The following is a 13,067-nucleotide window of genomic DNA, read 5'->3' as shown; positions in this document are numbered from 1 at the left end:
AGGATCCACCTGCATTGCTTAATATCCTGTTGATGACTTCTAATCTCTTTGAGAAGAGGAAAATGGCTCACCAACTTTCCAGGTACTAGCATAACTAGAGTCACAGCTTGTATAGCATAACTAACTTCATATCACCATGTGCCTCTTGCGATTTGTATCTTGAGCTACAAAGCCATTGCCAGCCAAGTTATGGCTCCATTAATGTTAAAGTTTAATTCCACCATCCATCAGAGGCTACCCTTTAGTGTCAGTTGGTTCAAGGACATAATTATCTCATTTGATGATGGGCAGTAGATAAAAACTCAGTAATCTCAGCTGAAACTCCAGGGATGACAGCAATTGGTTCAGAATTAGATCAGAGTGTACATAGAGACCATCACATCTGGCTTTCCAAATTGTCTATACTCTATAGAGTAAAGATATCCAACATTGCAACTTCAACCTCTCATCTCTTTTTAACTCCCCTAGTAAAAACATCCTGGCAATCCAATCAACAATAATATAATACAAGTAATATCGGTCAAATTCACCTCCTAATATATAGGAAGGCCAAGCATAGCCCAAAGGTCCAACCAAGGACATAAAAGCAACTTGTCTTCCAGTCTCCAACATATTATTTCCCCATCTGATAGAGAAGGCTTGATTACGAAGTCCCAGTCCCACTGACTCTCTACCTTATTTCCTCTGACAGAGACTGCTTGGTGCACGGCCTGCTGCAATTTAGGCTTGCAGCTTTGGAGTAGAATAGCTAATCTCTTTATTTATGAATCATTATAATCTATGATAAAAGGAACTCTAGCTCAAACTAGTAGATGAAGCTCAACGGTTTTACTACTTAGAGGCAAGCGTTCCCTTGTTTTGCGACACTTCATCCTTCCGTCACCATAACGGTCCCAAAAATTCATTTCCTTGAATAACAATTCTCATATCAAACATTTTCAAGCAAAGCAAACAAAAATCAGATCTAATGGAAAGTATATAATATATTTGTGGAGCTTCAAGAACCCAGAATGTAAGTCTGCTCATTGTCAATTGTTTACGATACAATATGAATGCGGGTACGGCACAGTACCTCTTGTCTCATTATTTTTTTTTTCCCTCACTTCCCAATTCCCATAACAAGTCCTATTCAGGAAGCAAGTTTATTTGTTACTTTTACACACAAACATGACCTCTGCATCATTAAGGAAACTGAATTAGTAGTATCCAACAACCAAGGCATATATATTTTCCTAGAGTACAGTATACTCGCAATTTGCTCATGCTCCCAAACTCATTTTATTTGCTGCAATTGCTATAGCAAACCCTTTCTGCCATCCTGCAACATCAATCAATGTGAAGAAGATTAGAGTCAGATGTAAGTTTCTCAAATCTAATATATCTCCAGATCAAGCAAGCAAGATGGCAATTTAAACTGTAATTGACCTTTCAGAAATCCTTTCTAACTGAGGACCTTTCATAGAATGGATTTACTTTTAACAAATCTAAATGCATTTTCACTTGGGGAATTGTAAATACAGTAGTATTAAGCATTTAACCTCATACTTAGGGTAATAATAATACAATACTAATGCAAACCTAATGATATAAAGCTTGTCAAAAGTGGAAGATCTGAATAACTACATTATGGAAGAGATCCGAATGGAATTTGGACATTCATAACTATAGTGAAACTCTGAACCATATGTCAACGCAAATTTCATATATAGAAAATCTGGATCATTTATGTGCTTGTTAATCTAGTCAAGGGCAGCAAGGATAGCATATCTAAAAGAAGAGAATGAAACATTAGATAATTTAAGTCTTCAATTCCATTCGATTTTCTTGAGAAACTTTTACTTAGGAAGGGAATCAGTAAGCAAAACATAAACTAGTTAAAGGATCTCACTGTTCAACTTTAAGGTCCCTTATATTCTGTATATACCATTGAGGACCTGCAAGTACTATATTCCTATATAAAATCATTTGAACCATTCTATCAACAAAAGGCACTAATTGTTTAACTTTAAGGTCCCATATATTATGTATGTACCATTGAGGACCTGCAAGTACCATACTTCTATTTAAAATAATTTGAACTATTCTATCAACGAAAGGCTCTCATAGGCAATGATGATATGTGGTAACGGGGACACACAAGATTTGGGATGCAAATGTTGGTACCTAAAAATTGTTTTCAAGAGGAAGTAAAAAGTTCACACTAATGCAACTAACTAGTTAATCCTTTCTTAAGGAAAGACGTCAGACCTTGATACTCAAGAAGATTCCAATAGATTCTGGATGTCTTTCTGCACAGACAAAAGAAAAATAGGTGAGCTATTATCATCAGAACCATATTGACTCAAACCAAAAAAAATAAAAAAATAAAAACATCTGACCTCAATTTTGAGAGGTGCTGTCACAGGAGCATATCTCTCCACGACCTTCCCTTCTTTGTTTACCAAAAACTTGGTAAAGTTCCATTTGATGCCATTTCCAAAGAGACCACCTTTCTCCAATTTTAAGAACTTGTAAAGGGGAGCCTCATTCTTCCCATTCACCTCGATCTACAATAGGCAACATATGATAAATTAATATTTCATGCGTGAGAGCTTTTCTTTCCTTGCTTAGTTCCTCAATTCAATTGTAAAGATTACCTTGTCAAATATTGGAAATTCAGCTTTCAACCTCGTGCATGCAACTTCCTGAATCTCCTCATTGTTTCCTGGCTCTTGTCCTGCAAACTGGTTGCAAGGAAATGCCAAGATCTCAAAACCTGCCATAAAAAGATAACCGAAGCCTCAAGGATAAGAATGAAACACATCACTCAAATAATGTATGAGATTTCTCTGCAAGTAGTCACAGACCTTTGTTTTTGTACTTTTCATACAAAATATTTAATTCCTTGTAGTTGGATTGTGTGAAACCACTGCAAAAGTTCAATTATAAAAAAAATTTAAGAATAAAGAAACAACAGAGCTTATAGAGTTCTAGCAAAATATAATAAGAACATAGGTATAGAGTTCAATTACAGGTCGAACACTTAGATTTGAGTGGCAACATCTACAATGTATAGTTCATGATCCATAAAAAAATAAAACATGTACAGTTACTACCCAAATCCTTTGAAGCTTGCAGGATGGACATATGATGCCAGATTGAATATTTTTTCTTTTCTAATGACTTTGAGATACTATCACTTCTTACACTTCTGTAAAGATCATTTCCAACGGAATTTTTTCTATAAAGATATTAAATGCCAGATGAAATTTTCTACCTACTAGGGGAACCTCACTATCACTTCATGAGAAGGAACTCAGTTCCTTTACAGGTATTTTTTTGAACATTCTCACTAACTAAACTGTGTAAACAAGTCAACCACTGACATTTATACCAAAAGAAAACGAGTTATAGACATGCCAGGTGTTTGCCAAGACCTCTTTAATTTATCTCTAGACTCTTGAGTTTCTTCACATCTTCATCTCCTCCTCTTTGGGAGAGAAGGAATTCAAACTCAGGACCTCAAGCATACACATCCATGAAGTACTTTTAAAACTACGAAAATCTTAGCAAGCATAACAAAGATCAGACTTTTGCAAGTACCCAATCTCTCCCTTGAATTGCAAAAGTACAGGTCAAAAGTACAGAAAAATTACGAATATTTCAAACCCTCTATAATCCTCTCCATATTTGTGTCCACAAACCAGAAAGGAGGTTTGTTTATTAGAAACTATGGGGTAGATTCACCAAAGACCCAGGGAAACAGATCCATAAAAGAGTTTGAGACGCAAGATTTGTATCATAGATTTCCACACTTGTATCCATTTAACTCCAATTTATCAGCACTTAATTGAAACAAACATGAAACCCGTAACGATCTACATGGAAGAAGAGACGAAAATATCAAGAAACTCATCCACACAACAGAGCAAGTTAATTACCATTTTGAAGCAACATTCACAATCAGAAGAACCTTGCCACTGTACTCACTTAGCTTTACATCATTTCCATGAATATCCTGCAATCAAGTCCGTCGGTATACAAATTAATTCAGTTCACATCACAAACTACAATGCAAAACATGTACAGAAGTATTTCGCAGTGCACAGTTTAAGGTGTCATGAACCAAAAGTGAAACCCAGAAAATTGAGACAAAAAAGCCAAATTCTTTCTACACCCAAAAGCTTGCTCGCCCAAAATTATCACCACCAATGGAACATTGAAGGAACTATTCATAAACCCTGTTCTTTTTTCTTTTTTTCTTCTTGTTGTTACAAATTCAAGCACTCAATAATCCAAAAAAAATAAAATAAACAACAACCCAAAAGTCCAAATCAACTACAGAATCAGAACAGTAGTTACTTTTAGAAGTGCCTCACTGAAAAACAGAGAAGACCCACCAAAGTAAGCAACAACTAAAATCCAACTTCTGTGTTTTCTCGGAACCAATAAACTTGAAAATAAACATCTCAAATCTTTCATCCCATTTATACAGAGAGCAAATATATATGAAAAAAATATATATAAAAACCAGTACCTTGACAGTGAATTCGTAAATAGATTTGGAACTGTCTGCAGCCATAGTGTGAGAAGAAGAAAATTGATCTGTGTAATAGTAGTAGAAGAAAGCAAAGCCCAGAAAGAGGAGAGAGATACAGTTGGTGAGTTTGAAACGTAACATTTGATATGGTCGTCAATAAATACAGACAGCATTGACATTTCTATATTCCTTGTTTCCTTTTGGTTGGTGGTATCATTAAAATCGTTTCATCGTTGGTTGCCATCATTGCCGTAGTTAACTTTCTCCATTTCTATTCATTGTTTTGTTTTTTCTTTGTAACGTTAACACAAAATAATATGTTCTTTCTTTTTTTCTCTTTGCAACTTTAACACGTAAAGAATATGAGAAATTTTAAATACACATCTTTAAGCACTTTTTTTTTTTCTGATCGGACACATCTTTAATCACTTTTATATATTAAATTAGATTTTATAGGTAGGTTAAATGACCAAAACAGACATTTATGCATTAAACATAAAGAAAAAAATAGTCATATTTTCCTTATATAGGATAATTTATGTATAAATAGTTAGATAAACACAACAAATTTCTATACATGGCCTCGTAATTTAGTACAAGAATAAAGTTAGAAACTATCTAATTTAAGTTTTTTTTTAAATAAATTGTAATTAAATGAGGTTAGAAGCCATAACATTTAGAATTGCAAAATCAATGGTATTAAATGTTTTTAAAACGGATAGTTTTACTCCCTTTTTCAGTTAATTTCCTTTTCTTTCTTTTTTCTAAGAGATACAATTAATCCATTTATTTTCTAAACATCACGGGTGAAAAAACTTTGTAATTGTTAATTTGTTTGACCCCTCTAATGACAACTTTGTAGTTCCACCATTGGAGAGAAACTAGTGATATAGTTTTGGTTAAATGTTCAACTCTTAATTTTATACTTAATCAACATTGTGTTTGGTGGATGAGAACTCAAATAATATAAAACATATTTATATGCATCTATTTAAACTTTTAAATTTTATTAAGAAATCCATAAAGATTTCTTAAACTTAACATCTGTTTAAATTTTATTTAAACATATTAAGAAATCCATAAAGATTTATTATTGTTACCTTTAAATTTTAAAGGTAACAATAATAAATCTTTATAGATTTCTGAATAAGTAACATTGTAACATAAGTAATCAATATGGTCATTTAAAAACATCAATATACTATAATATACTAATCATGTTAAATAGTAGCCTTAATATAGTCAAATAATAGGATATTTCATGATTTTTTAGATTAAAGATATTTTAGACACTTTGGGTTGTGTATTTAGTATAATATTAGAATGAGAAATTAAATAGGTGGTGTATTAAATATGGAGTGTGTATTAAGTAATTAGGGATATTGACCGAAAGCACAAATTTAGACTAACATGAACCCACTTACCTCTCTAAAAGATTAGTATTCCCACTTACACATTTAAAGGCAGAAAGACACTTTTATCCCCCAAATAATTAAGAAATTACAAAACAGAGTAACATCTTCAATTTCTCCGTGACTCTCTCTCTCCCCAAACCGTCTTCAATTTCTCCACTCTTCAACCATCGCCACCGATTTATTTCCGGCCGTCTCCTCCGTTCGCCTCATCGGATATCCATTCAGGCCATGTCTTCTTTCACTCCTCGTCATCGATCTGATTGGTTTGTCCTTGCCGATTTCGCCATCTCCAAGTAGATCTTGCGACCCGGTCATTAATCGAGATAAGGTTCTCGTACCACTCGTTGCCACTGTCGATAATGGCGTCGCGGGGCTCCATGTAAGCAGACAAGGCGATCGGTGGGGCCACCGGACTTGACGAGAATGGTGAAGGATCTGGGAATGCAACCGCGACGATGACGATGGTGATGTTACAGCTTATAAAAACGGGAATTTGATTTCGCTGCTAGAAGTCATCGCCGGAGCCTCAAAATCCGATTTAGGAGCGGATCTCTCTCTCTCTCTCTCTCTCATCGATGGCATCGCTGCTAGAAGTCATCGCCGGAGCCTCGAAATCCGATTTGGGAGCGGATCGATTCAGAGTCGGCAGCGGCCTTGTCAGGTTCTATTCCGGCGCGTTGATATGGAAGAAGTTGAGGTGGTCGACGATTGGAAGTCGCTGGGTCTGGGTTCGGCTTGGTTTTGGTTCAAGTCCGATCTCTTGCTGGAAATGGAGCTTGATGTTTAGGTTGGTTTCTGGACCTAGCAAAAAAGGTCCTTGCCATTAGCTTCATTACTACTCATCAATTCTTTTGTTTTTGGTTATTTTTTTCATGTTCATTCTGCAAATGTGGGGATCTGGTAACCTACAAATGGAACAGGTTGGAAATTGACACTTGTTACAGCCCAAGCTCAAATGAGAGTGCTACAGCTGATTGCACACTAGTAGACCAATCTTACTAACTCCCCCTGTATCTTAATGTTTACTTTTTATTGCAATTAATAATATTTATTTAAAAAGGAGGTACTGGGAAGGACCACAAGGAGGCACGCAATGGCCTTTTACCCGAAGTCCAGCACAGTGCCGCGCCAAAGAAGTAGCGACACCCCCCCTCCGGGCATCGAGTACACCAAATAGGTGGGCTTGCCCTCCCCGCATAGTCTTTTCCATACACAAGGCTCGAACTTGAGACCTCTGCCTCAAGTCCCTCAACTTGCTTAAGGAGCACAGTCAACTTTCGATAATAGCTTGCTCTCATGTGAAAATGAAAAGAAAGTCCATCTGAAGCATAATATTAGGGGGCAATAAACCTTTCATTGGGGGGCAATAAACCCTTTTAATATAAAATTCATTTAGTTTAGTTGTTTTTGTATGTTTAACCGTAGTTAAACTATGATTAAAATCAATAACACTTGTCAAATTTTCTAGAGTGTGGTATCACCACCTAAATAAAAATGGTGAGTAAATTTGAATCTCATACTTATATAGATACTAGTTCAGGTCCTATAGACCATAAACAAAAAGAAGTTCAAATTGTTGTTGTGTTCACTTATATCTGTATTTGTGATCATATTATCTTTCTAATATTTGACTTTCAAAAGTATGATATCTACTAATAATTTTTTTTTTTTTTTGAAATAAAAGGCTGGTTGGCTGCCCTTAAGGGGGGGCAATTGAGCCTAAACCTCTTATTACAATATGGCTTTGGGTTTGCCATTATGGCTTCTTATCAGTTTAGGTGGTTTGTTACACTTACATCGGTGTGGATTAATTTTTTGGGGATGGTGATTTGGAATTTGGTTTTGGATTTTGTATGAGATTGGTTATTCGCATTTGGGAAAGTTATGTGCTTTTGTCTGTTCCTTGTGCTTTGATGGCTCTGGATCACTTATTGTCGGACTTCATGGAGGTTGGACTGGACTAGACTCGTCAACGGCCAATGAACACGGTGGTGGTATAGGTGTTGCCAGTGGAGCTCCAGTTGATAGTGGAGTTGGCTCTAGAGTTGGTCAAGGCACCAATTCATGTCATGGAGTGGTTCACTGAGCAAATCCCTTGTTAATCTTACGCTCATGCCCATGGACTCAGAGCTGCAAGCATTCAAAACAGATAGAGTTTCCCAAAAAAGGAATGCATAAAGTTTATTTTAGGTGTAGTTAACAAATGAAAAAAAAAATACATTAAGAACTGATGAACATTAAAATTTATAAAATAACTGTCTTTATTATAATCATAGTTCTACACCCCCATCCAAGATAGTATAGTCATTATTTGGTCGTGAATACGTATAATACATTTCTTCATCCAATAGATTGTATATGAGTTATAATATTTTTTATTAACAAGATATTCTTTTTTATTTTTCATTCATTAATTGATATGACTAGAACACATATTAATTAAGGGTGCGGCTATTGCCACACTACAATTTTCTTTGTTCACCCTACAAATATTTGAATTATTGAAAAACTATATTACCCAAATGCAAAATGACTAATATGTACACTAATTTTCTAAAATTTAAATCTTTAAGGGAAACTAAATACATAACTGTTTTAGGGAATCCGGAATTGAGAGATAATCGCTGTGTGTTCTCATTGATAATAGGGGCCTCTTTATATAGAGGATTACAATGCATAGAGTCTGAATCATACAAGGAAAGATAATGGGTTAAATACTTGTTACTCCTCAAACTTTTCCCTGAAAAACAGTTTAGTCCCTCGCCTTTCAAATTAAACTGGATAGTCCTTATTCTTAATATACTAAAGCTGGGTTAGAACTGTACATTGTTCATCTTGGCCTCGAAATGAAGTGACGGTTTTGCCCTTGATACTTGCCTCAATTACGGTTTTGCCATTGATTTGTAGATAAGGCGGATAGAGGGTTCGAGAGAGAGAGGAGGTCAACTCTGAGACAGAAACTGTGAGAGCGACAGTGATCGAGAGAGAGACGGCAACTCTGAGAGCGAAAAAATAATAGAGAGATTGAGAGACAGAAGCACTGAGAGTTTAGTAGTGGTCCATAGCAAGATTTGGATCGGTTTGTTTCGTTTTGTTTTGTATCCAGAGAGATTGGCGCAGAGGCTTCACTGCAGAGATAGAGAGATATTCGTATAGAATCTTCGCATAATTGGTGGTTTAAGGTAATGATTGAGTTTTGTTAGTTTGAATTTTGAACAATAGAAGGATGAATTGATTTGGGCTTGTGTTGTGTTGGACGACATCCAATTCATCTTTTTTATGGGTTTGGTTTTGATTTTGTTTTTCCATTCTGTTGGTTTTGAACTGATTGGGGTTTTAAGTTTTTTAGGAGTTTTATTTGTGTCGGAGTCTGAGATTTTAGTGACCGATTGGCCTGGCTCATATGAGTTTGATTTTTGGTTAATTTTTTTGGTAAAGTTATAGTCTTTGGCCATTTCAAAACCTTGATTGATTCTGTAGCTCAGAGTATTCCGATATTTTCTAGGATGATATTGCTTTGTTTTTTCATTGTTGTGGGGTTCTAATTTGACAAGAACTTATTGAGGTATTGTTCGGTTTTGATTTGGGGAGGAAGAGAACGATATATCTCACTCTGTAAGTCTGAATTATCTTTATGGTTACACTGTTGGTCGATTTTCTTTTGAGATAAGTTTAGTTTTCTTATTTAGAACAATTTATAGAAATGTCAGCTTAATCAAGTGTAGAGCCTTTCAAGGTTTAGGTTTAGGGTGTATAAAGTATATATTTGAATTATTCTTTCAAGTTTAGTTTTCTTAGTTTTGGATATAATATGTTAGTGATTTGATTGTAATATTTTAGTGGTAGGTTTTGAGTGTGCCACTAATATTAGAAACATGAAATTGTATCAGAGATCCTACAAACTAGAGCCATGCCACTGATATTAGAATTTCCAAGCCAGGTTTTGTTTCTTATTTTTCATTTGTGGTCTTTTTTTTCTCGGTTTGAAGTAGTAAAGTTCCTCTGTTCTTGAAAACCAAAGAAAATAGTAGCAGAAGTTGTGGATAGCATTTGAACTTTAGTGGCGTTTGCTCTTCTGATACTACTTTGTGTTAAATCATGGCATAGAAATATTGAATTATTTCGTATTCATGATTGATATGGTTATTTTTTATGTGTTCCTGGGTGGTTTGTTTGAGTGGGTTTTGATTTTGGATAATTTCACAACTTTGGCTTTTAGTTGTTTTGTTTTGATTCTGTAGGTTCTATGCAAAGGAGTATCTACATTGTTCTTTTGCCACTGTTCCTGATTACGTTGTTTGGTGTTAGTTCAGTTCCCTGTTTTCAGTCAGGTATGTCACTTTTGTTCTGAGATTGTTTGACTGTTCAAATATTTTTGTAATTATTTGTTTTGTGTTGAGAAGATGTGATTGGATTAATGATTAAAATGGAGTATTGATTTTGCTAGGGATTCTGTCATTGCAGTTTCGTTAGTTTTGTTTTTTTTTTCTTCTTGATTCGTTTTTTTCTTCGTTGTTTAGAGCCAATGAGAATGTGGTTACTTGAAAAAGTATCCCTTTTTTACGCACAAGAGCTCAAATGATGAGGTTTTTGATGCTAAAAAGACCTTGATAGTGACGAAGACATTGAAGGTGAGGACAATTTATTTAATTCAGAGCAAGCAAGCAAGCACCCTGATCACATTGACTAGGAATCTCACTCATTGATATGGCGATTACTTAAGGTATCTACATGTTATTAAATTTTTTTTATCTGAATTCATAGATTGAACTGTATTGTTATCAGAAAAATCAATATCAGATTTTTTTTTTTATCTGATACATGTTAAGGTAACTGAATTCATAGATTGAACTGTATTGTTATCTTTGAGTAACAATTCATGCAATTATGGGAACTAAGTTCTCAATCTGGCTACTTTTCATTTCGATTTTCAGATCACTGCTCAAATCCCTCAATTTTTTTATTTATCTTGCTTGCTTCCTGGGTTCATAAAGTAATTGCTCCTGTTTTTGGTTTGTGGGATCTGTGATATTTTGCTATTGCATACAAGTCATCAATGAATGAATCAATCAAAAGTTAGAAAGAAAAGAGAGATGGAATCAGTTTTGGTGGTGCATTATTCTCACTTTGTTTCTCAATTGCATGAATATGTTTTTCAATGCAGAAAACCTCTTCTTTTTTTCCCCATAATGATTCATGGCCTTTTGAATGGGAGATATTGATTTTAATTGAATAGTGTGTGAAACTTAGTTGGGGCTGAAATGAATGAATATATGAATTCAATCTCAAGCTGGCTTTTGTTCCTTTTTTTTTTTTTTCCCAATCCTGGTTGGATATTGTCTCTGAGGATTCTGTTTCTTTTAGGTCTCCATTGTTCTCACCTGCCATGACTCAGTAGCTCACCCTGCAGCACTCAAATCAAATTGCCTAATTGTACAGCTAATTTTGTGAGTTAATTTCTCTTCTTCTTTTTTTCAGATCTGTGATTGGTTTTCTTGCATGGTTATTTAGTGCGCATGTTTATTTCAGATCTGTGATTGGTTTTCTCTTCATTTTTCTTCATTTGTCCCACATAGAAATTTAGATGGGTTTGATTTTGGACCTGATTTATATCAACAATTTAAATATATTTGATCCATTTAGTCGTATTTGATCAAAATTCAGAACACTTAATTGTCTAAAGAAAAATTGTCTAAAGTTAGTTGTACGGTCAATAATGCAAGATACAAAAATAGTCAATCTAAATTTGTCATAATGTTGGGTTGTTAATTGGCTTTCATTAATTGACACCCCAAAATAAAGCTCTTATCCTGTAGTAAGATGGTTAACTCAATATTCTATTAGAAAAGCCTAAATGTGCTTATTCAAAACTAAGCATTAACGAGCAAGACAAGACCCTTATTGTAAATAGGTGAATCATGTAGATCTTGGAATGCATATAGAAACAAGAATTATTTGAAGTTTTAAAAAATGCACACCAATAGATCAAAACAATTACTGTGCATTTTGTTTTTGTTTTTCCCTTCTTTTTTCAAATGGTTGGTTTTAACTGTTGTGTATGGTCTGACAAGGCCATGTCTCTGGTTTCAGTTCTAATCTTTCTTATGTTTCAGCCTGCAAAGATGCATTCTTATGCTTAAAACGGTTGCTACCTTGAGGAGAGGTAATTGATTTTTGATATAGAAAGGAAATCAACCATTTGAATTATGAAGATTGTAAATAGTCAAACTGAACTTTTGACATGAATGCTTTACCAAATGTTTGACAAACTATTTTTTACGATAATCTTAGATGCTGCTGCTCAGGAGCTGATGTGTGCCTGGGGTGCTGGCCGCTTATGACAACTGCTATTAAAGTGATTGACACTGCCCTTTGAGGTAGGGATATTTTTTCCATTGGCATCCCAAAATGACTATTATACCCCTCCATTCTTCCCCCCCCCCCCCCCCCCCTCTTTTTTATTTTTATCTTTTTACTTATGCTTGGACTATCCAAATTGTCCGGCGAGGCACCCAAACCTTTTCTTCCTCACAAAGATCGATGACCTGCAGCTGCACAACAAACCTCGGCCACACCACTAACAACTCCTTCCTTCTTTGGTCAGCAACGATCACCTCTCCTATTCGGTAACTTCCAAAATCCAAAAATTTAATGGTTCCAGGTTGGGTTAATTGATGAGATAGAGAAGTGGAGAGAGACTAAAATATCAGATTTTCTCTTTGTGGTCGACTAACTTCGATCATATTTGTGGCTTACTACTGCCTCCGTCATGGTCACCGACCCTTGACGAGCAAAACCCATTCTCCATGTTATCCGGAGATGCCCAAAAGTGAACTCAGGCGCCGACAAACCAATATCCAGAATTGATTTGGACACCCTGGTCTGACACAACACCGCCAATAGCCTATCTCTTCTTCCATTAATCACATTTGCAAACCTCATAGTTGTGGATTCATGTATGAGAGAGAAACAAGGAGAGATAAGCTAAATCCCGAATTTCCTCTCACCATGGTTAACGAATATGGGTACCCATCCCGGTAGCTCCTCCGGTCACCACTCCACATCTCAGTACTAGTCTTGTACACTGGGAACAATGGCATCTCTAGGTGGCAATTGCACAACCCAGCTCCCGA

At 35.4% G+C, this 13,067-nt stretch overlaps 1 protein-coding gene and 1 long non-coding RNA gene across 2 annotated transcripts; one reads left to right on the top strand and one right to left on the bottom strand.

The window, feature by feature from the left end:
• Positions 1 to 984: 984 nt before the first annotated feature.
• Positions 985 to 4,681, bottom strand: LOC112200648 (probable glutathione peroxidase 2). The gene is made up of 7 exons (XM_024341666.2): positions 4,517 to 4,681; positions 3,921 to 3,997; positions 2,847 to 2,908; positions 2,637 to 2,755; positions 2,379 to 2,546; positions 2,248 to 2,288; positions 985 to 1,318 (listed from the first exon to the last, which is right to left on the bottom strand). The coding sequence occupies exons 1-6, from the start codon at positions 4,658 to 4,660 to the stop codon at positions 2,256 to 2,258; spliced, it is 603 nt and encodes a 200-aa protein (XP_024197434.1). The 5' UTR covers positions 4,661 to 4,681; the 3' UTR covers positions 985 to 1,318; positions 2,248 to 2,255.
• A 4,164-nt stretch (positions 4,682 to 8,845) lies between these two features.
• Positions 8,846 to 12,329, top strand: LOC112200649. Its single transcript, XR_002936401.2, has 6 exons — positions 8,846 to 9,116; positions 10,176 to 10,265; positions 10,455 to 10,657; positions 11,299 to 11,381; positions 12,048 to 12,097; positions 12,226 to 12,329. It is a non-coding gene; the product is annotated as an uncharacterized LOC112200649 (long non-coding RNA).
• Positions 12,330 to 13,067: the final 738 nt, after the last annotated feature.

The sequence above is a fragment of the Rosa chinensis genome, chromosome 4, assembly GCF_002994745.2.
Source record: "Rosa chinensis cultivar Old Blush chromosome 4, RchiOBHm-V2, whole genome shotgun sequence".
NCBI classification, from domain to species: domain Eukaryota; kingdom Viridiplantae; phylum Streptophyta; class Magnoliopsida; order Rosales; family Rosaceae; genus Rosa; species Rosa chinensis.
This window is presented reverse-complemented; position numbering and strand designations above follow the sequence as displayed.

Coding starts and splice junctions, on each gene's coding strand:
- LOC112200648 (XM_024341666.2), bottom strand. CDS start 4,660: ATGTTACGTTTCAAACTCACCAACTGTATCTCTCTCCTCTTTCTGGGC. Junction 3,998..4,516: donor TTTACGAATTCACTGTCAAG/GTACTGGTTTTT, acceptor ACTTGATTGCAG/GATATTCATGGAAATGATGT. Junction 2,289..2,378: donor CAGCACCTCTCAAAATTGAG/GTCAGATGTTTT, acceptor TTGTCTGTGCAG/AAAGACATCCAGAATCTATT.